Source organism: Microtus pennsylvanicus, chromosome 9 (genome assembly GCF_037038515.1).
Source record: "Microtus pennsylvanicus isolate mMicPen1 chromosome 9, mMicPen1.hap1, whole genome shotgun sequence".
Lineage (NCBI taxonomy): Eukaryota > Metazoa > Chordata > Mammalia > Rodentia > Cricetidae > Microtus > Microtus pennsylvanicus.
In genome coordinates, this window is record NC_134587.1 from 109,181,340 (window position 1) to 109,203,880 (window position 22,541).

Here is a 22,541-nt window from a genome sequence, read left to right on the forward strand (position 1 = left end):
CTCTTCCCTGTAGAGCCCAATGCCTCATACATACCAGACCAGTGACTTTTGAAATCACAGCATCAACCAAGTAAATGACCCAGAATCCACACGACCCCAAAAGTACCCAACTTCAGGCAGAGAATGGCCACAAGATGAACGCATAGAGCGGGCTGCGCAGAAGTCCTCTCAAGTGCAGCCTGCACAGCCCTCTGTAAGGCAGCTGTTGTGCTGGGCCAGCTCAGCTGTGACTCACAGGCCTTCTCTGCTCCAGCCTCAGCAGAAGGAGGCTCAGGAAGCAATGGGTTGCCGGGTGAGGCTTTATTTCATTCACTGTGGGGGAGCCTGGGCAGGGGGCAGGTAAGCAGGACTAGTAGTAAGGGCTGCCCCAGGCCTAATGAGAGGGAAAAACTGAGGCCAGAGCCCAGAGGGCAGGGATGTGGAACAGAGACAGTTGGGTCTGGAGCAACGGGGCCCCTCCACCTGGGCTGTACCCCATGTACCCCTTCAGGGCCTCAGTCCTTCCTGCTTGTTGGGGTGTGTGACCCGCAATCCTTGCTCCCCCAACCCAGAGGAGGTGGCTCGGCCAGGGAGGGCAGTGGACAGGGAGCCTGGGGGGAGTTGGGGAGCACAGGTCGGGGTCCAGGTGTGCAGGGGGGCAGTCAGTTCCTGGCAGCAATGACCACAGAGAGAGCCACGCCCCCCAGGGCCACAGCAGTCGCCCCAAACAGCCACTTCCATGGGATGGACTGTGAATAAAGGGAGGGGTAAGGAAGGCAGGCTGCACACCAAAGCAACCACCATGACCAACACAGGCCTCCTAGCCAGTGTTTTACCATGTCTAAGATACTTCTACACACGCCCAAACCCAACACCCACTCCTCCAATGTATTTTCTTCCTCTGCATGAGCCTCCAACCCTCACCAAGAGCCTGCAGCTCCAAAGTCCCTCCCTTCTGCCTAGGCAGAAGCCTGTATCCCCAGCACTACCCTCAGCCCAGCCACACCCTAGCTCACCCAGGCCCCCTTGCCCGGACACTTGGTGGGCAGCCGGCTGGGGTTGCCCAGCATCTTTCGGTACAGGGCGGTCTCTGTGCTCCGCTGTGCAGCACGCTTCTTCACCAGCTTTGAGAGCTCTGCATGGATCGTCTGTGGGAGGTGGGGAGGACTGGTGAACACATGCAAGAGGCAGCAGACGTGCCTGTCATTACTACTGCTGCCTTCTTCTGGTCCCCAGGCTTGCCAGGTGTGGGGGCTCCTGGGACTTGGGGGTTCTAACTGCTCCCATCAGCTCTAACAAAGAGGGAGCTGCTGCCCCAACCCAAAGGCAAGCCAGCAGATAGAACAGCAATAATAACTAGAGGCAGACAAATAGGGGGACTTACCAGACAAACCCACCAGAGTTCTGCTTACCTTGTTGGAAGGCTCCAGCTTCAGGGCAGCCCTCAGGATGGGGATGGCCTCACTATATTCTCCTTGCTGAGCCAGCACCTGTGGGAGAGGGGCATCCACTCTCTGTATTCATCCAGAGCCTTGCTCTCCTCAGCCTTGCACTAAGTCCCTGCTCTCACACCACATTTGGTGCAGAGACTGACCAGGGTGGGGCACAGCTGGGCAATGGCATCTGCTGGGCTGGGACAGGGGACCTGGGGATATGTACCCTCAGAGTTCAGGGGCCTCAAGTCAGACTCAGCACTCTATAGCCCTAGGAACCCCACCGGACCTGGGCGGGAGTTGGGGAGCAGTCTCCCCGATGGGGCAGTTCTTTCTGGCTTTCTCTGCTGTAGCCCAGATGGCCTAGACCTTGTGACCGTCCTGCCCCTCTCCTGGGTGTGGGACTGCTGGCCTATGCTGCCATGCTTGCCTACGATCCCTCTTTGGGCTCTGACTTCTACACGGCAGGCCCCTAAAACACACACAGCCAGCGTTTCATAAGCAGCAGGTGGCGAGTTTCTCAGATACCCGATGTGTTCCTGCTTTACCTCTGGCCTGTGGGAGGCCCCAGAATTGTACCCTCAACACCATCACAAAACGGAACCAACTGCACTAGGCCCAAACCCAGGCAGAGGGGACAGAAATTAGTGGGGAAAAGAGGCTATGTCCCCAGTGCCACCAGCCCAGGGTGGAGAATCACACAGCCTGGCCACACCATGGACGGGCTGGCTGCAGCGCACCTTGCCCTTGCGGAACAGCGCCTTGATGTTGTCGGGCTGGTGCTCCAGCACCTGGCTGCAGGAGCGCAGTGCTGCACGGTAATGGTCCAGCTTCAGCTGCGAAGCCGCAAGGTTGTTCAGACACTTGACCTTCAGTTGTAGCAGCTGCTCCTCTTCCTCACAGGTCATGTCCACTGTGGGAGGAGTAGTCACTTCGAGGGAGCCCCACCCTCTTCCCCACATCAGTAGTTCAGGATGGCCTCTAACTCATGCCGAGCTGACAGACACAGGCCACTGAGGGTCGTGTGATCCCAGGGCTCACTTAGGAGCCAAGTGCAATATGCGAGACTGTGATCTCAGCATGGGGCAGAGGCAGGCTTGACCACCCAACTCTCCCCAAGTCACATGTTCAACGATAGACTGTGTCAGAAAGGAAGGTGGGGGGCTGGAGAGATGGCTCAGAGGTTAAGAGCATTGCCTGCTCTTCCGAAGGTCCTGAGTTCAATTCCCAGCAACCACATGGTGGCTCACAACCATCTGTAATGAGGTCTGGTGCCCTCTGCTGGCCTGCAGGCATACACACAGACAGAATATTGTATACATAATAAATAAATAAATATTTTGAAAAAAAAAAAAAAGAAAGGAAGGTGGGCAGAGGGTGGGGAAACCCCAGGTGTCCACCTCTGATCTGAACTGGAAGTGCACACACACACTCACACCAAAGGCAGGGTCTGGCTATGTAGCCCAGGCTAGACTACAAATTGTCATCCTCCTGTCTTAGCTTCTGACCATGTGACCACCACCGTGTCTGGTCACTACAGGTCTGGAAAGAGACACTGACCTGAAGGCTATGGCTAGTAAGGAATCTGTCTATATTCTGGAATATTCTAGAATGTTCTATGACCCCAATGACAGTCAGATGTCTGTCCACCTTGCAGGCTAGCTAGATGGGTCAGTGGGTGAAGTGCTTGCTGCAAAGCCTAAGGAACAGAGTCTGAGTCCCTTCCACACATGGCAGAGCACAATGGCCTCCCTAATTGTCCTCTGACTTCCACACGCACACACATCCTAGCTGGCCAGTCACCTTTGGCACTGGAGGTGATGGCCTTGATGGCCAAGTCATAGGAGTTGGCAGCCAGCACAAAGTCAGCACGCTGGTAGTGGGCATTGCCACACTCCCGCTTGCGGTTTGCCAGAGCCACACGCTCCTGCCCACTCAGCATCTCTAGGTCAGGTCCATCCTCTGCCATCTTCAGGGTGACTTCCAGACACAGGGCCGCGTGGGGGGGGATGTACGGGCTCCTGCTGGGGAGTTAGCCAACAGGAGACACTCAGACCCAGCCACCCAGCTGCACCCGCCACCGCACCCTCCTTGCCAACCACCACATCCTCCCTACAAGGCCAGGCCTCAGGTCCTGGTGTGCCCCATATCAATCACCCACAGCAATCTGCGTCTTGTGAATTCGCCAGCCCAAACCTCAATTTCCCTTTCTGTGAAACAGGAAGGATGGTGGGGACAGGTGAATGTGCAGGCCATCTCTCACCTGCCTTGGGGACCGTAGCAGTACTTGGAGTCAGCGGTGACCATGGCTGTCTCGCCCACATCCATGAGCGGGACACTGAGGTCCAAGGCCTGAAGGACAGGCCAGTAAGGGTCACATGAACCCAGGCCCTGTGAGGTGCCACCCACCTGCCCACCCAGTTCCCACCTGGATGACATCACAGTCTCCCAGCGTGAAGGTCAGTTCAGGCTCTTCCTGTACGTGGGTGCCATTTTCTAGGGACATCTGCAGGTGCACGGTCACCACCTGGCCCTTGATAGGGCGGCTAGAGCCTGGCGGGCCAGGGACCAGTGTCTTCTTCCGCAGCAGTCCGCTCCCTGCAGGGGCCAGGATGTGCTCTGTAGTCTAGTGGCCAGCATGGCTCTCTACACTGCCAGCCACCCTTCACGTTGCTGCTGTCGTGGTGACCTGCACATTCTATCCCAGGGCTCGATCACTAGGCTGGGCCCCCCCAACAGCACAGCATTAGGGATGTCTGGCCAACATCTGTCCTGCTTTTTTTTTTTAAGTTTTTTTATTTTTTTTAAATTCATGTGTCTGGGAATTTTGCTGCATATACATTTGTGCACTACATGAACAAAGTGCTAGGAAAGTCCAGGTGAGGGTGTCGGATCCCCAGAAACTGGACTGCAGACACTTAGCAGCCATGTAGGCGCTGAGACTTGAGCCCATGTCCTCCAGGAGAGCAGCCAATGCCCTGAATCAGCTCTCCAGTTCCCAAGGTCTGGATTCTAAGAACCCCTTCCTAGAATCTCAAGGGGAGCCGGGTAGTGCTGACACACACCCTTAATTCCCCCAGCACTCGGGAAGCAGAGGCAGGTGGATCTCTGTGAGTCTGAGGTCAGCCTGGTCTACAAAGAGATAGGACAGCTACAGGTGTTACACAGAAAAACCCTGTCTCAAAAAAAACAAAACAAACAAACAAACAAAAATAACAAACACAGTGGGGACTGAGAGTGAACCCCAGTGGTAGAGTCTTTGCCTGGCATGCAGGGGACCATGGGTTCTATTCCCTAGCACCACTCATACCAAAAAAAAAACCAAAAACATAAAAACAAAAATAACCTTCTCAAAGCATAAAATTCCTGAAGGCACTATCCCCGAGATGACAGCATTTTAGGAGAGAGTGCTAAAGGCTGGAAAGGACTGGACACCTCTGCTGAGTGTGGCACAGTCTCAGAACCTGTCACGTGTCTACAAATGCTTAGGAAAGATGCAGTGGGGGTTGGCTTGGAGCTCCTGCACCCAGTGCTAGGGCTGTGTGGCTCCAGAAAGGTGACTCAGCCCTTTGGAGCTGCTGTTACCAGCACTGGGGGTAAAAAGCAACCTGTTAAAAATTGTGGGTGCATGCCAAGGTGTGAGCCAACGAACAGAGTTCAAAAACACGCCTGTCTCAAGCAGTCTGGGAAGGCAACCACAGAACACAGGCCTGTGAGACCAGCACTCAAGAGGAGGATCCAAAGTTCAAGGCCAGCCTGGGCTCCACAGTAAGTTATCTTGAAATAAATAAATAAAAAACAGCCAGTGAAGTCCTAAAGTCACTTCAGGTAGGAACAGAAGGGAAATGAAACTCAGGAGAGGAGAAGTCCCCGGGTCAGGTGGCCCCCAGCCCCGTACTCTGCTCGCGCTCCCACTCACCCAGGATGTCCAGCCACTCTTCAGGGGCTGGGGCTGGGGCTGGCTCAGGTTCTGTGGCTGCCAGGAACTCCCGAGCCAGGGCTCCTGGCTGCTCAGTCTCCTCCACTGTCAGCTGTCCCATATCCTCTAGTGGCGGCAGCCCACTGAGGTCATCTTCTTCCTCCTCTTCTTCCTCTTCCCCATCTGCATCTTCTACCCCATCAAGCACCTCAAAGTCCTCCAATGGTGGGACCCCAGCAGGTGGCCGAGCAGCGGGCTCAGAGGGCTCGGCCCAGGACGCCATGCTGCTGGGGGGACCAGGAACTGACCCTAGGGGACAGACAGTCAAGCACTACAGTGACAACCCCATCTAGGCAGCCCCTTTAATGCCCTCAGCGACAGTTCTTCCTGCAGGACACCACCACCAGGGCTTGCATTTCTCATCTATACACTGGGCACCCTACCAACACACAGACCTCAAGTTCCGAGCCACAGGCTGCAGATGGGCTGGCTGTTATTAGAACTAATTACCATATAATCTTTATAAACACCCAAAAAGTAGGGAAAACCTAGCTTACACACTTATACACACACGTGCACACACACAGAACAGAACAGGCACAGAAAGGGAAAGCCACTTGGCCAAGGTCACACAAGCCAAGACAGAAAGTAAGGTTATTGGAATGAATAACAAGAAAAAGTTGCTAGGGTTTGGGGATGGTGGGGATAGTGTAGTCCCTGAGGCCTTGGGACAGTCATCTTTACAGCTTCTGGGTCACTTGAGAGAGTCTTGCCTCTGGCTATCTTGTCTGCTAAAGGCTCCAGTATAAAAGGATCAATGCCAGATGCTAGATGTCTTTGCTCTGTACCCTGAGGATACCTCTAGCAACATCAGGGACCCTGGTTTCAATCTGCCTCTATCATCAAGTTTGCTTCCAGGTTTTAATCACGGTAGGGTACTGACTGGGGAGGTAGGTTAGCCTATAGGGCACTTGTCTACCAAGCACAAAACCCCGAGTTCTATCCCCAGGCACCACAGAAGCCACGCATCGACAAAGGCCTGTCATCCCGTTGGGAGGCGGAAGCAAGATGGTCAGAATTCAAGGCCAAGGAATTCAACGACTACGTGAAACCCCGCCTCAAGAAATCTAAAATGTGCGCTAGGGTTGTAATTCATTGATAGAGCGCTCAACTAGCGGGCACGCTTTAGGCTCAGCACCCCATAAACCTGGTGTGGCAATGCATGCCTGTTATCCCAATTCTTGAAAGGTACAGACAAAAGATCTAGAGTTCAAGGCCAGCCCGAGATACACAGCCACTTTGGAGTCTAGCGTAGAATACGTGAGACTGTCTCAAAAAAATAAAAGCAAGAGTAGTGGGGACCCCAATACGGAATCCTGCAGCGTCTCCCTGGCCCCAGGCCTCTCTGCGGAGCTCCTCAGCCCGGCAGCAGCACCGACTTACAGTCAGGCCCTCTCCATAAGCCCCAGGAAGCCCCGGAGTCCCGCGGCCCTGCCCAGCGACCCTCACCTGCGGGGTTCCTTCCGGGATCCGGCCGCGACCGGAGACCCTCCCGCCCCGAGCCCCCACAATGCCCCGCGCGCCCCGCACCCCCAACGCCGTCCCGCGCCCAGCCGACACCACCGCCCCGTGATGCCGCGGCCCCCGCAGCCCTGGAAGGTCCAGGCCGCAGCCTCGGCTTCCCCGCTGCGCCCCGCCACACGTGCCTGCGGCTCGGGGACCCCGCTTGGGGTCCTACGCCCCCAGCCGCGGCCGCCGCGCCTCGGGAAGCAGCTTCAGACGCGCCGCCCCGCCCCCGGTGCGCCCATTGGCTGGTCACGCCGCGGCCGCCCCGCCCATTGGCTTGTGCGCACATCCGTCTTGCCCTAGTTGCCGCCTCCTTCCTGCTAGGCTCAGCTGGCTGTTTTTTTTTTTTGTTGTTGTTGTTTTGTTTTGTTTTTTTCCGCGAGACAGGGTTTCTCTGTGCTCTAGCTGGCCTGGAACTCACAGAGATCCGCCTGCCTATGGGTTAAAGGTGTGCGCCACCACCGCCTGCCTCGGCTGGCTGTTCTTAAAGGGACTCTCAGACTGGGGGTGTTTTGTACGGAGTGGGAGGTGGGAGCACTCTGACCTCGGTAGGGGAGGGTGGCGGAACTGCCTGGTGTGAGGCCAGTTTGGGAGCTCTCAGGGAGAGTGTTCACTCAATTTTACTTATTTCATTTCCCCTCCCTCATTTTCTCCTCTCTCTCTCTCTCTCTCTCTCTCTCTCTCTCTCTCTCTCTCTCTCTCTCTGTCTCTCTCTGTCTCTCTCTCCCCTCCTTCCTCCTCCCCCTTCCCTCCCCTCTCCCCTTTCTCTCCTCCCTCCCTTTCAGTGGGGGGGCCGTGTCTGAGCATATAGACCAGACCAGGCCAGCCTTCTGTTTACAGAGATCCTCTTGCTTAGTGCTGAGATGAAACTTGTGCACTACCACACCCAGCTCAACTCATTCTTTAGTTTTATTATTGTGTTTTCTTTCATGTTTTATACTGTATTTTTTAATTAGTCAAGGTCTGACCAAGCTGGCAGCAATCCTTCTGCTGCCTGGAACTCCATCTGTAGACCAGGCTGGCATCAACACAGAGATCTGCCTGTCTCTACCTTCCGAGTGTTGGGATTAAAAGTGTGCAACGCTACTGCCCAGCAGGACTTTTTATTAAATATTGGAGCAAGGAACATGTACCCTGGTACATATGTGAATGCAAAAGGACCGTTTGCAGGAATGAGTTCTTTCATAACCCTCTGGTCCAGGGATTGAACTTAGATTGTCAGACTTGGTGGTAAGCCCTTTTCCTTGGTACCCATGTCATTGTCCCAGCACCCAATGCTCTTAGCTGTGCCGTGAGCCCTGGCTTTGGCCCTGCCCTGCTGTGTGCCTCTTTATTGGTGCTCATCTCCTTCACACGTAGTTTCATGATATCATAAAGTCCTTTCTCTTGGATAATTTATTTTTGATTTTTTTTCTGAGACAGGGTTTCTCTGTGTAACAGCCCTCACTGTCGTGGAATTCACTCTGTAGACCAGGCTGGTCTAGAACTCATAGAGATGACCTGCCTCTGCCTCCCAAGTGCTGGGATCAAAGGTTTATGCTACCACCGCCTAGCTTATAGGAAAGTCTCACTATGTACACAGCCCAGGCTGGCCTTAGGATGTGGTGACACTCCTACCTCGGCCTCTCAGTAGCCAGTAGTGGGTTCCAGGGGTGCTACCACAGTCAGTGCGAAGGCAGCTAGAGCTGATGAAGTCTAGGAAAATGACTTGAGCAGCTTTCACACTTGGTATTCATCACTTTAGAAAGGGTCTTTCACACCTAACGACAGAGTGCAGAACTCAGGGTTAGTGCTCCTCCATACAGTCACAGCAACCAGAATCAGGACTCTTTCTAAACAACAAACAGAGGAAGCACACTGCTTGGGGCTAGAGATAAAGAGACAGAATGAGAAAGGCAAGGACCAAGAAAAAAGAAAGGGGCTGAAGGGATGGCGCAGAAATTAAGAGCACTGACTACTCTTGCAGAGGACCAGGGTTTAATTTCCAGTTCCGTGTGGCCGCTCACAACCTCTAACTCCACTTGGCAAGGTTCTGACCTCCATAGGCAGCAGGCACATATATGGTTCATATATGTAGGCAAAACAAATACATACAATAATAAAAGCATTAAAAACAAAGACAAAAAGCAGGTTACTTGAGAAAGCTAAATTTTCAGGCATCCCGTGCCTCATGGAACTCCTGTGGTACTTGAACTGCAGAAGTATCCAAAAGATAGCTACAGAGCTGCAGGCCTTCACTGCCAGTGCCTGCAGGCTGGGGCAGGAGGATGGCCACGAGATCAAGGCCAGCCCTCTACCTATAGTGTAAGAAATTATTTGCATTTTCATGTCAGATGAGCTTAGAGACTGTCAGAGTCATGGAGAGCCTGAGGCGCTAGGACTAGGACCCTCTTGCCCCAAGCTGGCAGCTTCTGTCTGAGCTTTCTAGATTCAGGATGGTTGAAAAGTTGTAAGCATTCTGCTGTGTAACACATGTCTGCCATCAGAGAAGGGATAGTCAGGCTCAAGCTGCAGACAATTCATTTGATAAGGCTTTGAGTCCCCTGAATAGAATGGGGATATAAAGGAGATAATGCTAAAAGTGTACAAAGACTGTTAACTCTCTGAGTATCTGGCTGTAGGAAAAAGGAGAGGCTTCTTATGTTCTTATGATCAGGACTTTGAAAACTACTACTTTTGCCAGGCTGTGGTGGTACACACCTTTAATCTCAGCACTCAGGAGGCAAAAGCAAACAGATCTTTTAGTTCCAGGCCAGCCTGGTCTACAATAGTGAGTTCCAGCTCAGCCAGGGCTATCAAGAGAAACCCTGTCTCACAAAACAAACAAAACAAAAAATAAACAAAACTAAATCAGAACTGCTTCTCTTTCACTAGCTTGTCTTTTTATTTATTTATTATGCATACAATATTCTGTCTGTCTGTATGCCTGCAGGCCAGAAGAGAGCACCAGACCTCATTACAGATGGTTGTGAGCCACTATGTGGTTGCCAGGAATTGAACTCAGGACCTTTGGAAGAGCAGGCAATGCTCTTAACCACTGAGCCATCTCTCCAGCCCCCCACTAGCTTGTCTTTTTATTACAGAGTGGGGTTTGTTTCTCACAATAGTGTGCACCAGGGCAGCCTGTGCTAGAGATGTCTCAAAAACTTGAAAGTCACACATGGGGGCCATACATCTGTCATATCAGGAAGTAGAAGCAGGAGAAGCAGAAGTTTAACAGTGACCTTAGCTATATGAAAAGTTGGAAACCAATCTGGGCTACATGTCACCTTGTCTTTGAAACAAAAAAACAAAAAGACAAACAAAAAATTAGGTGCTGGAAGTTGACTCAGTGGTTAAGAGTGCTTGTTCTTGCAGAGAACATGGTTTGATTTCTAGCACCCATAAGGAGACTCCCAATCATTCAGTTCCAGGGAAACCGACTCCCTCTTTGGGACTTCACAGACACCACTCATGCACCTGGGGTTAAAAGCAAAAGTGGGGCGAATAAGCTCAAAATATTTTATATACACGTGCGAAATTTTAAAAAGATTAATAAAACTTAATAAAAATTAACTCCCCACATCCAGAAGGCTTAGGAAACCAAGTTCCGAACACTGCGCGTGCACATAAATCAACCTGTGATTGGTTACTCGTCTGACGGTCTGGTAAGCGCCTCTTACCGAGTGGTCCCACCCCTTCCTGCTGCGGGGTCACGCACTCTCGTCGGCGCCTTGATGGAAGGCGCAAAGGACGTTGCGTTGCGTAGTGACGTAACGCGGCGCCCATCCCGGAAGCGCGAGCCAGGCCGCCAGATGTGCAGGTGCCGAGGCCGGCGACGCCGGGGCGGGCTAGGGCGGGATTGCTGGGTGGCGGGAGATCGCGGGCAGTGCCGCAGAGGCAAAGGACGGCCACTGTGTGAATCTGCGGCCGAGCCGGCCTCAGTTTCCTTGACTGCGCAGCGGCGGCACGGGCGGATCCGGATGGGAACCAGGCTGTGTGACCGCGCGCAGCCCGGGTCCTGAGCGGCTCGGCGTCCGCGCGTGCCTCAGTTTCCCCTCTTGAAGGGGCGGGGCTTCAATGCTTGTTTGAGTGTCACCTTATCCGGTTTGGTTTTTTGTTTTTTTTCCCCCTTCGAGTTTGGTTTGCTGAGTCGAGTTCGGTTAGGACTGGGGCGCGAGGGCGCCTTGTGCTCCTGTTTGTGACCTTGAAGCGCAGAGCCCTTGCTGTCAGCCTTGCATTCCTGGGGGAGATTTAATGTTTTGAGATAATAGTTCAAATTAGCCTCCAATTCCTGGTAATCCTGTTTGAGCCACCCAAGTGTTAGGGGTAGTCATTAGTTTTTTTAAGATAGTAACCCAGATTGGCCTTCAGCCCGTTAAAGTGCACCTCTCGAGAGTGCTGGGACTTGCGAACATTGAGTTGCCACGCCTGGCTGTGTTGTCTTGCTTTAGGTCAGGGACTCATTTGTCCCATGCTGGCCTGGAACTCAAAAAGCAACTTTGATCTTTTGCCTTCCTTACCGCCAAACACAGGCCTTTCCACACCTGTCTTATATTTTGAGGCAGTTTTAAGTATCCCAGGCTGGTGTGGAGCTCACTGTGTAGCCCAGATTAGCCTTGAATTTACAACATCCTTTAGCCACTTGAGTGCTAGGGTGACAAATATGAGCTGTCACGCCAGGCCTGTGGTGTTTTGGGTTTTTTTTAAAGTTATTATGTATGCAGTGTTCTGCCTATATGTCTGCCTACAGGCCAGAAAAGGGCACCACATCTCAATTCAGTTGGTTGTGAGCTACCATATGGTTGCTGGAAGTTGAACTCGGGACCTCCAGAAGAACAGCCAGTGTCTTAATGCTGAGCCATCTCTCCAGCTCCAGGCCTGTGTTTTAAGATAGGATTTTGTACATCTCTAGGGTGACCTAGATCTCAATATGTATAGCCAAAGCTGGCCCTCTGTGTGCCACCATTTCAGCTCCAGCCCGACTAATAATTTAAAACAAAATCTTGAATCAAAATTCTGCATCTGAGAGATGCCATTAACTTGTCTGACTCCACCCTTTAACCACAAGTCTTTTTCTTCTTTTTTGGAAATATGTACATATGCCAGGCAGTGGTGGCGCACGCCTTTAATCCCAGCACTGGCAAGGCAGAGGCAGGCGGATTTCTGGCAGGTCAAGGTCAACCTGGTCTACAAGAGCTAGTTCCAGGACAAGCTTCAAAACCTCAGAGAAACCCTGTCTTGAAAAACAAAAAACAATACGTGTACATGTATGTATGTTTATATGTGTATGATATATATATCCTATTTATGGGGAGGGGCATGCACCTTCATGCCTGGAATTCAGGAGACAACTTGCAGTAGTTGGGTTTTCTACCATGTGTCCCAGGACTTGAACTGGAACCCTCTGGCTTGATCGCAAGCACCTTTTAGTCACTGAGCCATGTCACAGGCCATGTTCCACTAGAAACAGGGTCTTCTCGATTGCCCAGTGTGCCTGGGAAGATCTATGAAGTCCTGGTTGGTGTTGAAGGTTGAACCCTTCTGCCTTTACTCTTCTCGCCGTGTGTTGGGTTTACCACCATCTATCTTTCGTGTCCACCTTGGGTGAACAGCAGAGGCCATGCCCTACCCATAGCTAGTTTCTTCTTTTTCTTTTTTCCCTGAAACCAGGTTTCTCTGTGTAGCCCTGGCTGTCCTGGAACTCTGTAGACCAGGCTATCCTCAAACTCAGAGATCTCCCTGCCTCTGCTACTGTACCTGGCTTAAATCTGTATATTTTGTTTCTGGTGGAGGTCAGAGAATACCGTTAGGCACCACACTGCTTGCCTTCTATTGTATTTGAGACAGCATCTCTTTTTTTTTTTTTTTTTTTTTTTTGGTTTTTCGAGACAGGGTTTCTCTGTGGCTTTGGAGCTTGTCCTGGAACTAGCTCTGTAGACCAGGCTGGCCTCGAACTCACAGAGATCCGCCTGCCTCTGCCTCCCGAGTGCTGGGATTAAAGGCGTGCGCCACCACTGCCCGGCTGAGACAGCATCTCTTATTCACCTTTCTGCATGCCAGGCTAACTGGCCTTGGGGCTTCCAGCTGCTTTGTCTCTGCCTCCTGTCTCTCCACAGTTGCAGATGGATGCCCGGCAGTGTCTGGCGACCTCATGGCAAGTCATCAGCTCCCCGTGCAAAGTACTTTACCTACCCTAACCTCCTCCCCACCGTTCCTGCTCCCCTGCAGCTGTCTGCCACTGTGCCTGGCTGCTTCCCATCATTGTTTGAGACAGCATCTCCAAGCTGACCTACTCATCTACAGCCCCTTGTGACTAGTCCATGTAGCTGGGATGGGGCTTGACCTCTTCAGCTCCCGTGTGTGAATTTTGCCTACTGCTGTGTTGGCCTCTCTCAACGACGTCTTGTGAGGATCCTAGGCTTTTCCTGAACACCAGAGAAGGGTTGGTGCGGTGACTCCCTCTCTTGGTCTGCTCACTGGGGTACTGCAGAGGTGATCACCTGCCTGCCAGATGCTAAGAGCCGCAGCCAGCCAGGTGCCAGGCCAGCAGACCGCTTGTGCTTAGAATGCTTAGCTGTAAGTTGCTGATAAAAATGTAGCCAGCTTTAAAGCTGAATATTGTGTTTCATTTTTGAGGACAAGTCCCAAAGAGTAGCCCAGGCTGGCTTGGAACAGTCACTGGGCTGTTGACTAGGGTGGCCTAGAGCGTGAAGTAATCCTCCTGCTGCCTTCTCCTAAGTGCTGAGATGACAGGTGTGAGTTACCTGGAGCTCAAGAGATCCACCTGCCTCTGCTTCCAGGTCTGAGTCACCTGGAGCTCAAGAGATTCACCTGCCTCTGCTTCCAGGTGTGAGTCACCTCAAGCTCAGGAATTCAAGCTTGTCTTCAGCTGTTCACAAGTCTTAAACCACCACGGACTCAGAAACACAAGAAGGGTGTAGTGGGAAGCAGTCTTGACCCCAACACTCAGGAGGCAGAGGCAAGCAGATCTCTGTGAGTTTACTGACAGCCTGGTCTACATAGGGCATTCCAGGACACCCAGGGCTACATAGTGAGACCCTGTTTTTTTTTTTATTATTATTATTATATATACAATATTCTGTCTGTGTGTAAGCCTGCAGGCCAGAAGGGGCACCAGACTCCATTACAGATGGTTGTGAGCCACCATGTGGTTGCTGGGAATTGAACTCAGGACCTTTGGAAGAGCAGGCAATGCTCTTAACCTCTGAGCCATCTCTCCAGCCTGAGACCCTGTCTTGAAGGGGGTGTACTTGATGTGATAATATATTTATGGACCCAGGTTCAATCCTCTGATTGAACACAAAATGGGAAGCAGATAAGCGTGTACGCTAGCTGGCCTAGCCACTGAAAGACTGAAGAGATGGCTCAGGACACTCGCTGTACTGGAAGCGGAACTGAGTTCTGCCATCCCCATCCTCTCTGTCTGGGGGAGAAGAGGTACCTGCAGTCTGTCCCCTACCATCAGGTAAGCGCTATGGCACCCTTGTATGGCCCACAAACACCAGATACAAAACCCTAACCTGAGCAAACAGGAGCAAATTTGGCGGGAGGTGGGTTGACGCTTTGCAAAGTCTAGTGAGGACAGTGGGTATTGCCCACCTGTCCTGTGAAAAGGTCAGAGTTTTGGGGCAGAATTAGCTGTGGAGAATGATGGTCTCACTCTTTAACCCTGGGTATCTTATAACTCTCCATCCTCCTGCCTCAGCTTCCTGAATGCTGGAATCACAGGCATGTTCAGCTCTTCTGGCTTACCTGTTTGTTTGTTTTTCTTTTGATTTTTTTGAGACAGGGTTTTCCAGTAGCTATGGAACCTGTCGTGGAACTCACTCTGTAGACCAGGCTGGCCTCAAACTCACAGAGATCCACCTGCCTCTGCCTCCTGAGTGCTGGGATTGAAGGTGTGTGCCACCACTGCCTGGTAGATGGCTTACCTGTTTCTTAGGGATGAATCTCTGTTATGGCCCCAAACACCCCAAGTTCCAACCTAAGTATTCTGATGCTTGGGTGGTAGCTCTTAGGGCCATGATGGGCTCTTGATATCCTCACCAGCCTTAGTGCAGACTTCACATCCTGTTCTGATCATTTCAGGCATCGGAGGCGAAGGAGAAAGAGATGGACCCCCCAGACTCGGCCTCGAGGGTCTTCTGTGGACGCTTCCTCAGCATGGTGAACACTGATGATGTCAATGCCATCATCCTGGCGCAGAAGAACATGTGAGCAGGCAATGGTGGTATGGGAAGGGACCCCACCCCCAGCAAACAGTTGTGATAAATTAAAGAAAATGAGCTTCTGGCCCCAGAGCCAGTTCCATCCTGACCTGAAAAACCAGGCCCTGGTACCGGGGCAGGCCTGCAGGTGTGCATTGCTGGACGGTGGCCAAGGGCTCCTGTCCCCAGGCCGGAGGAGTGCAAAGAGCTTCTTTTTGTTTTCTGTTTTCCGAGACAGGGTTTTTCTGTGTAACAGTCCTGACTGTCTTGGAACTCGCTTTGTAAACCAAGGTGGCCTCAAACTCACTGAGATCCGCCTGCCTCTGTCTCCCAAATGCTGGGGTTAAAGGCGTGTGCCACCAACAACCGGCACAGGACCTGGAGTCCAGTCTCATGCGCAAAGTCCCTCACTGGGACAAGCTCACCCTGATTGCAACTGGGTTTGGAGTGAAAGGCAGGTATAGGACTGAGTGTGACTTGGTGGCTCGGTCTGCCAAGCATGCGGAGGCCTCAGGTTCATAGTGGACAGCCCTCCCAGCTGAGGCCAGAGGCTGTTGGCTACTGTTTTCCCTTGGAGCTCTCCACCTCATATTATTTACTTATTTTCTGAGACAGGGTCTCAATATGTAGCCCTTGCAGTCCTGGAACTCACTATGTAGACCAGGCTAGCCTCAGACTCACAGAGACCCACCTGCCTCCCCAGTGCTGGGATTAAAGGTGTGCACCACCAACCAGCTAGCACTGGCTACTCTTTTTTTCTCCCTTCGTGGAACTTACTTTGTAGGCTAGGGTGGCCTTGAACTCACAGAGATCAACCTGCCTCTGCCTCCCCAGTGCTGGGATTAGAGGTGTCTGGCTGGCACTGACTACTCTTTTTTTTTTTTTTTTTTTTTGGTTTTTTTGAGACAGCGTTTCTCTGTGGCTTTGGAGCCTGTCCTGGAACTAGCTTTGTAGACCAGGCTGGCACTGGCTACTCTTAAGGAGGGCCAAGGTTTTGTTCCCAGCAGCTCACAACTTTAATTCAAGTTCCTGGACACTTGAACCCTCTTGACCTTCACAGGCCCTGCATCCACATTATGCACACAGTATACAGACATGCACACAGGCAAAACACCTGTGTACATGATAAAAATAGTTGTGGGTCTGGCATGGTGGCGCACACCTTTAGTCCCTGCACTCTGTAAGTTCCAGGCCAGCCAAGGCTACATAGCCAGACGACTGTGTCTCAAATCCAAAACAAACAAAAAGCCCAAAATTTAAAAGAATGTCAGCCAAGCCAGGTGGTGGTGGTGCCCGCCTTTAGTCCCAGCACTCAGGAAGCAGTGGCAGGTGGATCTCTGTGCGTTCAAGGCCAGGTTGGTCTACAGAGTGAGTTCCAGGTCAACTAGGGCTGTTACACAGAGAAACCCTGTCTCAGGGAAAAATAAAATCTCAGCCAAAAATAATAAATAAATAAGTCAATAAATGAGTAAGTAAATAACGAACATGTCAGCCTGTGTCTGGATACAGTGGCACATGCCTGGAATCCCAGCATTTGTGAGACACGCAGGCAGCTCTATGGCCAGTGTGGACTACAGAGTGAGTTCCAGGTCAGCCAGGGCTACACAGAGCAACCCTGTCTCAAAAACAAAAAACAAACACAAGGACATGGAATGGGCCACTGGCCAGGCTGTGTGACAGGAACCTGTCAGAAGAAACTCAGGCACAGAAAAACTCCATGGAAGACCCAGGCTGCAGCAGAAGGGTGAGTAGGGGTCCTGTTACCGGTACAGCCAACAGAAATCTTCAGGCTATGGCTCTGTAACTTTGAATGGGTTTTCAAGGATGAGTAGGAGTCCTGTGACCGGTACAGCCAACAGAAATCTTCAGGCTATGGCTCTGTAACTGAATGCAGGGGCTGTGACTCATGGTGCTCCTAGGCCTGATGCAGGGGTTCTGACCCTCTCCCCCCAGGCTGGACCGCTTCGAGAAAACCAATGAGATGCTTCTGAACTTCAACAATCTGTCTAGCGTGCGGCTGCAGCAGATGAGCGAGCGCTTCATGCACCATACTCGCACCTTGGTGGACATGAAACGGGACCTGGACAGCATCTTCCGAAGGATCAGGTGGTCCCGCCCCCCCCCCCCACCCGAGCTCCCCTGTGGCCCTTCTCATCCTGAGAACATGCCCTGTCTTAGAGCACATCTTCTCAAACCTTTATCTGGACCCCCACAGTATTGGCCCCTTCCTTGGTGTTATCCAGCTCTGCAGGTCCCCTGCTCCTCCACTCTGAAGCTCCCCCATTGCCAAGACCCTGTCCCAGGGACTCAGCCAGCCTCTGCACCCTCAGTCCCTTCCTCTCCAAGGTCCCTTCTCGCTGTCTGAAGCGCCTTGCCTTCCCTAATGCCCCTCCCTTCTGCACCTCTTTATTTCCAAAGCCCATGTCTGGGTCCCTTTTTTTAAGACCCTCCCCTCCTCTTCCCTCCTTCTCCCCACTAGGACCCTGCACTCTGCCCTCTCCAGCCCTGGGTATTCTGGATGTTTTTACAAGGCGGTTCTGATCTCTGAGGGAGCTATAAGGCAGGAGGGTGACAGTTGGGTAGCTAGGCTAGGCCTCCTGGTGCCGAAGGCCTTCTGGCCGGCTGAGACGCTGGCAGAGCAGAGGCCCAGGGTCCTAGATAGAGACTAGTCAGGGTTCAGTTTGCTGCTTCTCACAATGGTACAGGCTCCTGGATCAGGACAAGACAAGAATACCTGACAGCCTCAGCCATCACGACAGGTGACAGGACAGCTAGAGCCTTTCCTTCAGCCCAGGCTGGGGAGCCTCGTGAGAGCCAAGGGGACAAATGAGCTCTACTTACAGTTGAGCTCTAGGTGTTCTGGATCTGTCTTCAAATCCTAGGACTCCCTCTGTAGACCAGACTGGCATGGAACTCAGATCCTGCCTCGAGTGTCTGGCTTTAATTCTTTTTATCAATATTCTTTGTTATTTTTGTTTTGCTTTTGAGGCAAGGTCTCACTATATAGCTCTGGCTGTCTTGGAATTCACTCTTGGCCAGGCTGTCCTTGAACTCATGGAGATCTACCTGCCTCTGCCTTTAATGCTGGGATTAAAGGTGTGTGTGACCACCAGGCCATGGTGGCGCACGCCTTTAATCCCAGTACTCGGAGGTAGAGGCAGGCGGATCTCTGTGAGTTCTAGACCAGCCTGGTCTACAGAGCTAGTTCCAGGACAGGCTCCAAAGCCACAGAGAAACCCTGTCTCGAAAAACAAAACCAAAAAAAAAAAAAAAGTGTGTGTGACCACACATGGTGTTTTTATTTTTTTATTACAGTCTTGATATTGTTTGAGACAAGGTCTCTTGTAGCCCAAGCTGACTGCAGATTCATCATATAGATGAGGATGACCCTGGACCTCTTATCCTCCTGCCTCCCCCGCTCCCGGTACTTAGCTGTCCTGCTACTCTAGGCTCCTAAGTTTTCCTTGAAGCACACATTTCTAGTAACACCAGGCTGAGTCTGCAGGTGGTTTCCCCAGGACATGACAGTCAGCTCTGTGCTCGTCCTGACAGCAGGGTGGTTGCTGTGTGCTCTGAAGCCTGGACTGCAGGACTTCAGGGCACAGTGACCAACAACCTCTTCCTATGGTAGAGCCTGCTGGGTGGCCACACACACCTAACACACAGGAACATGAACCAGAAGGATCTTGAATTCCAGGTCAGTGGGTTACTTGGTGAGTTCAAGGCCAGCCTGAGCTACACAGCAAGACTTTGTCTCAAGAAAGCAAAAAGAGAGGTTGAGTACATGCTGAGCAATCATGAGGACCTGAGTTCAAATCCTCAGAACATACTAAACAATCAGGCATAGAGGCTGAGGGATACACAGTGGGAAAGACTGTGTTGTTCCTGGAAGGGATTGGTGCTGGTTCTGTCAGGTGGTTCTCAACTGCCCGTCACTCCGGCTCTGGAGAACTGGAGCCAGCCTTCGGCGCTGCCTGTGTGCTCACCCACACACAAGCACATACATACACTAAAGGTAAAATGAGTTTAAGAACGTCAGGTGTGGTAGCACACAACATCCTCTGGTGCTGGGTGCTGGGGAGGCGGAGACAGACAGCCCAGCTGACACTGTCCAAACAAACAAGGTGGGCATGAACAGAGCTCTGACCCCAACACCTGGGAGCCAGAAGAGAAAGCAAGATGGTGGTCACCTCCTGTCATCTCAGTCCCCGCCTCCCCCAGGGTGCTGCTGGAACCAAGCCTAGAGACAGGAGAGCCATGGGTGCAGCCTAGCGGGAGACAGTGAGGTGACTGCTGAAGGCTCATCCCTGTCTGTCCCTTCCCCACAGGACACTGAAGGGGAAGCTGGCCCGGCAGCACCCAGAGGCTTTCAGTCGTAAGTGTGCCCCATACCACCCTGCTGCTGCCAGCACTTTCTGCCTAGGGCTGGCTTCCGAAGGCTGCCTGGACAGCTGTGCCCACCCAGGGCCCCATGAGTGGTGGGTGGAGATGCCTATGCTCTCTCATCTCATACCCAGGAGCCCTGTGAGGTGGGAACTGAACACCCCATTTCACGAAGGGTAAACAGACCTGCCTGCCCCAGAGGGAAGTGATACTATGTGGGGCAGGAGATGGGGTCACAAGGGCTAGGGAAAGAATCAAGTTCTCAGGTCTGTGGCTGTAATAGCTCTGTCAGAGCTCACCTCATCTACTGTGTGACAGGTGGGATTCCTGGGGTTTCTTTTGTTTACTTTGTGGGATTTTTTTGTAAAAATTTATTTATTGTTTGCGTGGTATTCTGCCTGCCAGAAGAGGACCCCAGATCCCATTGTAGATGGTTGTGAGTCACCATCTGGTTGCTGGGAGTTGAACTCAGGACTCTGGAAGAGCAGCCAGTGCTCTTAACCTCTGTGCCATCTCTCCAGCCCTGCTTTGTGTTTTTGAGACATGGTCTCATGTAGCCCAAGCTGGCCTCAAATTCTTCATGTACCTAAAGATGATACTGAGCTCCTGACCCTCCTGTCTCCACCATAGACTGCTGAGATGAGGCAGGGCAGATGTGGTACATGGCCCAGGGGGCACCTTTTAAATTTTCAGGTCAGCGGGATGGCCTCAAATTCTTTGTATTCCAGAGCTCTGCCTCAGTCTGCCATACCGGATGACAGATGGGCACGCTCATTCTGAGTCGGCCTCACTCTGGAGCCTCGGTGCCTTCCACCTTCCCGGGCCTGGGCTGAGTCATGCCCCCATGGGTGGGAAAGCGTTTTAGGGGCCATCCTTACAGGAAGACTTGACCAGCATGGGGGTCCCTTCCCCAGACATCCCGGAGGGCTCATTCCTAGAGGATGAAGATGAAGACCCCATTCCACCCAGTATCACCACGACCATCGCCACCTCGGAGCAGAGCACAGGCTCCTGTGACACCAGCCCTGACACTGTCTCAGCATCTCTCAGTCCTGGCTTTGAGGACCTGGCACATATTCGACCTGGTTCTCCTGCCATCAACGGCCACAGCCAGACAGATGATGAGGAAGAGACGCATGGAGAATAGCCCCCTCCCGCCATCCCAGAAAAGACCAGAGCAGCAGTGGTCAGCTCTGCTGCTCCTTTCAGTCATAGGCAGGGTCCCTAATTCCTGCCCTCCTCCTAAGAGCAGGACTTCCCCATGCCCCTACGTGCACCCAGCTGGGGCAGTGGGGCTGGCTACAGGTGTATCCTTGAACTCAGCCTGGGCAAGTCCCCAGAGACCAAAGCTAGATGTCCCCGACACCATGGTGGGGCCCCTGGAGGTAGAAGGTGCCTGCAGGGCTGAGCTTGTCCTACCCTCTGGCAGCTGCTGACTTGACTCTGGGCTCCCTGTCCTTTGTGGAGTACTTTTTTCCCTGTCGTGTTGAATTCTGGGCGAGGAAGAAGGTTGAAGAGAGGCAGCCTTCCCTCTGTGGGCCGCTGTTCCTCAGGACTAGCAGCCATCTCTAGACTAGCTGGCCAGTCACCCTAGAAAACAGCTAATTGAATATTTTTGTATCGATGTTTCAGATGCTGTTGGGAAGTTACCAGTAAAGGCTTACTAAACAGGATCATGCATAGCTGTGGCTTGCTTCTGTCTAGGGTTCAGACCCCAGTACTTGGGCAGATTCTGAATGTTACAAGGGAGCCATGCTGGAGGGGGGGCTGTCCAAACATCAAAACCTGTGAGGTCTGGTGCGCAGATCCTGGGCCAGCTTTTCTTAGACCACCTTTTCTGAGACATCACTCTCCCTGGCAAGGATACCTGCTTGCTGCTGGGAAAGCTGTGTCTGATGGATACTTTGACACCTGCTTGCTGGGGGGTCTGTGGAAAGCTGTATCTGATGGATACTTTGACACCTGCTTGCTTGGGGGGGGGGTCTGTGGAAAGCTGTATCTGATGGCCACTTGGACGCCTGCTTCCACATGCCATGCAGGGTTTTTGTTATTTTTGTTTTGGTTTGGTCTTTCTTTTTTTGAGACAGGATTTCCTCTGTGTAACAGCCCTGGCTGTCCTGAAATTTGCTTTATGTACCAGGCTGAACTCCCACTCACAGAGACCCATCTGCCTCTGGTTCCCAAGTGCTTGGATTAAAGGTGTATGTCATCACGGCCCAGCTCCTTGGATAGTCTTCCAGGAGATAATACCCTGGTGGCCCTGACAGCAGGCACTAGGTCCCAGGGTCCAGCTCCAGCACTGCCAGATAGCGTTAGTGATCTTTAGTGAAAGGAAGGAAGGGAGGGCAGGCCAGGGTGGACCCCCTGAACTGGAGTTGGTTCCGGGGGATCCGGTGCCCCCTTCTGGCCTTTGCAGGTATTGCACACGGGGTACACTACTAGGGAAAAATTCAAAATTAATTTATTTAAAAGCATGACTGGCCCAGAGAGGTGAAGAGGCCAGGCGGTGGTAGCACACGCCTTTAATCCCAGGAAGGCAGAGGCAGGCTGTTCTCTGAGTTCAAGGCCAGCCAGACTCTTCCCAGGAGCTAGTCTAGCTGACTGGGAATCTGACCTCAGCAGGTGGGAATGAACAGAAAACCACAGCACAGCAGGACAGAGTGCAGAGTGAAAGACCCTGGGACTCTCAGCCCTCCCCTCAGAACTCAGGGAACCCTTACGAAGAGGCAGGAAGAGTGTAAAAATCCTGGAGGACACCAAGGCCACAAGGTCTCCAAACACAGCAGCCATAGGAACTCATGCACGGGGCCTGCTGGGCCTCAGTGCTAAGGGGACGTGGACATCCGCTCCGTCCCTACCCCAGAAGCCATCTTCAACTGATAATCACTCACAAATGAACAATTAGTTTTCTCTCCTGGAGTCTTGCTGGCATACAAACAACATTTTAAGAGCAAGTCACATAATAAAAATTGTGGTTTTAGAGGTCTTTTAAGTTTTGTCTGCATTTTTGCCTTTTAGTTGTATACTGCGGTTTCCAACTTCGTGTTTTTA

The 22,541-nt window shown here is 52.3% G+C and overlaps 2 protein-coding genes across 10 annotated transcripts; one reads left to right on the plus strand and one right to left on the minus strand.

The window, feature by feature from the left end:
* Positions 1-285: 285 nt before the first annotated feature.
* On the minus strand, positions 286-7,127 carry Fkbp8 (FKBP prolyl isomerase 8). Of its 4 annotated transcripts, none has more exons than XM_075987206.1 (9): positions 7,038-7,127; positions 5,332-5,640; positions 3,841-4,010; positions 3,676-3,764; positions 3,216-3,433; positions 2,153-2,325; positions 1,392-1,469; positions 996-1,127; positions 286-728 (listed from the first exon to the last, which is right to left on the minus strand). In XM_075987206.1, exons 2-9 carry the CDS (start codon positions 5,612-5,614, stop codon positions 642-644), a joined length of 1,230 nt encoding a protein of 409 aa, XP_075843321.1. In that variant the 5' UTR covers positions 5,615-5,640; positions 7,038-7,127; the 3' UTR covers positions 286-641. The 4 variants fall into 4 exon arrangements, with proteins under 4 accessions (XP_075843321.1, XP_075843317.1, XP_075843318.1 ...); XM_075987202.1 differs by having other exon boundaries at positions 3,216-3,436; XM_075987203.1 differs by lacking the exon at positions 7,038-7,127 and adding an exon at positions 6,841-6,968 and having other exon boundaries at positions 3,216-3,436.
* A 3,499-nt stretch (positions 7,128-10,626) lies between these two features.
* Positions 10,627-21,163, plus strand: Kxd1 (KxDL motif containing 1). 6 transcript variants are annotated; one of them, XM_075987212.1, is made up of 6 exons: positions 10,642-10,699; positions 12,996-13,455; positions 14,989-15,113; positions 17,061-17,213; positions 19,436-19,482; positions 20,405-21,163. In XM_075987212.1, the coding sequence occupies exons 3-6, from the start codon at positions 15,013-15,015 to the stop codon at positions 20,635-20,637; spliced, it is 534 nt and encodes a 177-aa protein (XP_075843327.1). In that variant the 5' UTR covers positions 10,642-10,699; positions 12,996-13,455; positions 14,989-15,012; the 3' UTR covers positions 20,638-21,163. The 6 variants fall into 6 exon arrangements, with proteins under 6 accessions (XP_075843324.1, XP_075843327.1, XP_075843325.1 ...); XM_075987210.1 differs by lacking the exon at positions 12,996-13,455 and adding an exon at positions 11,986-12,146 and having other exon boundaries at positions 10,660-10,699; XM_075987209.1 differs by lacking the exon at positions 12,996-13,455 and having other exon boundaries at positions 10,627-10,699.
* Positions 21,164-22,541: the final 1,378 nt, after the last annotated feature.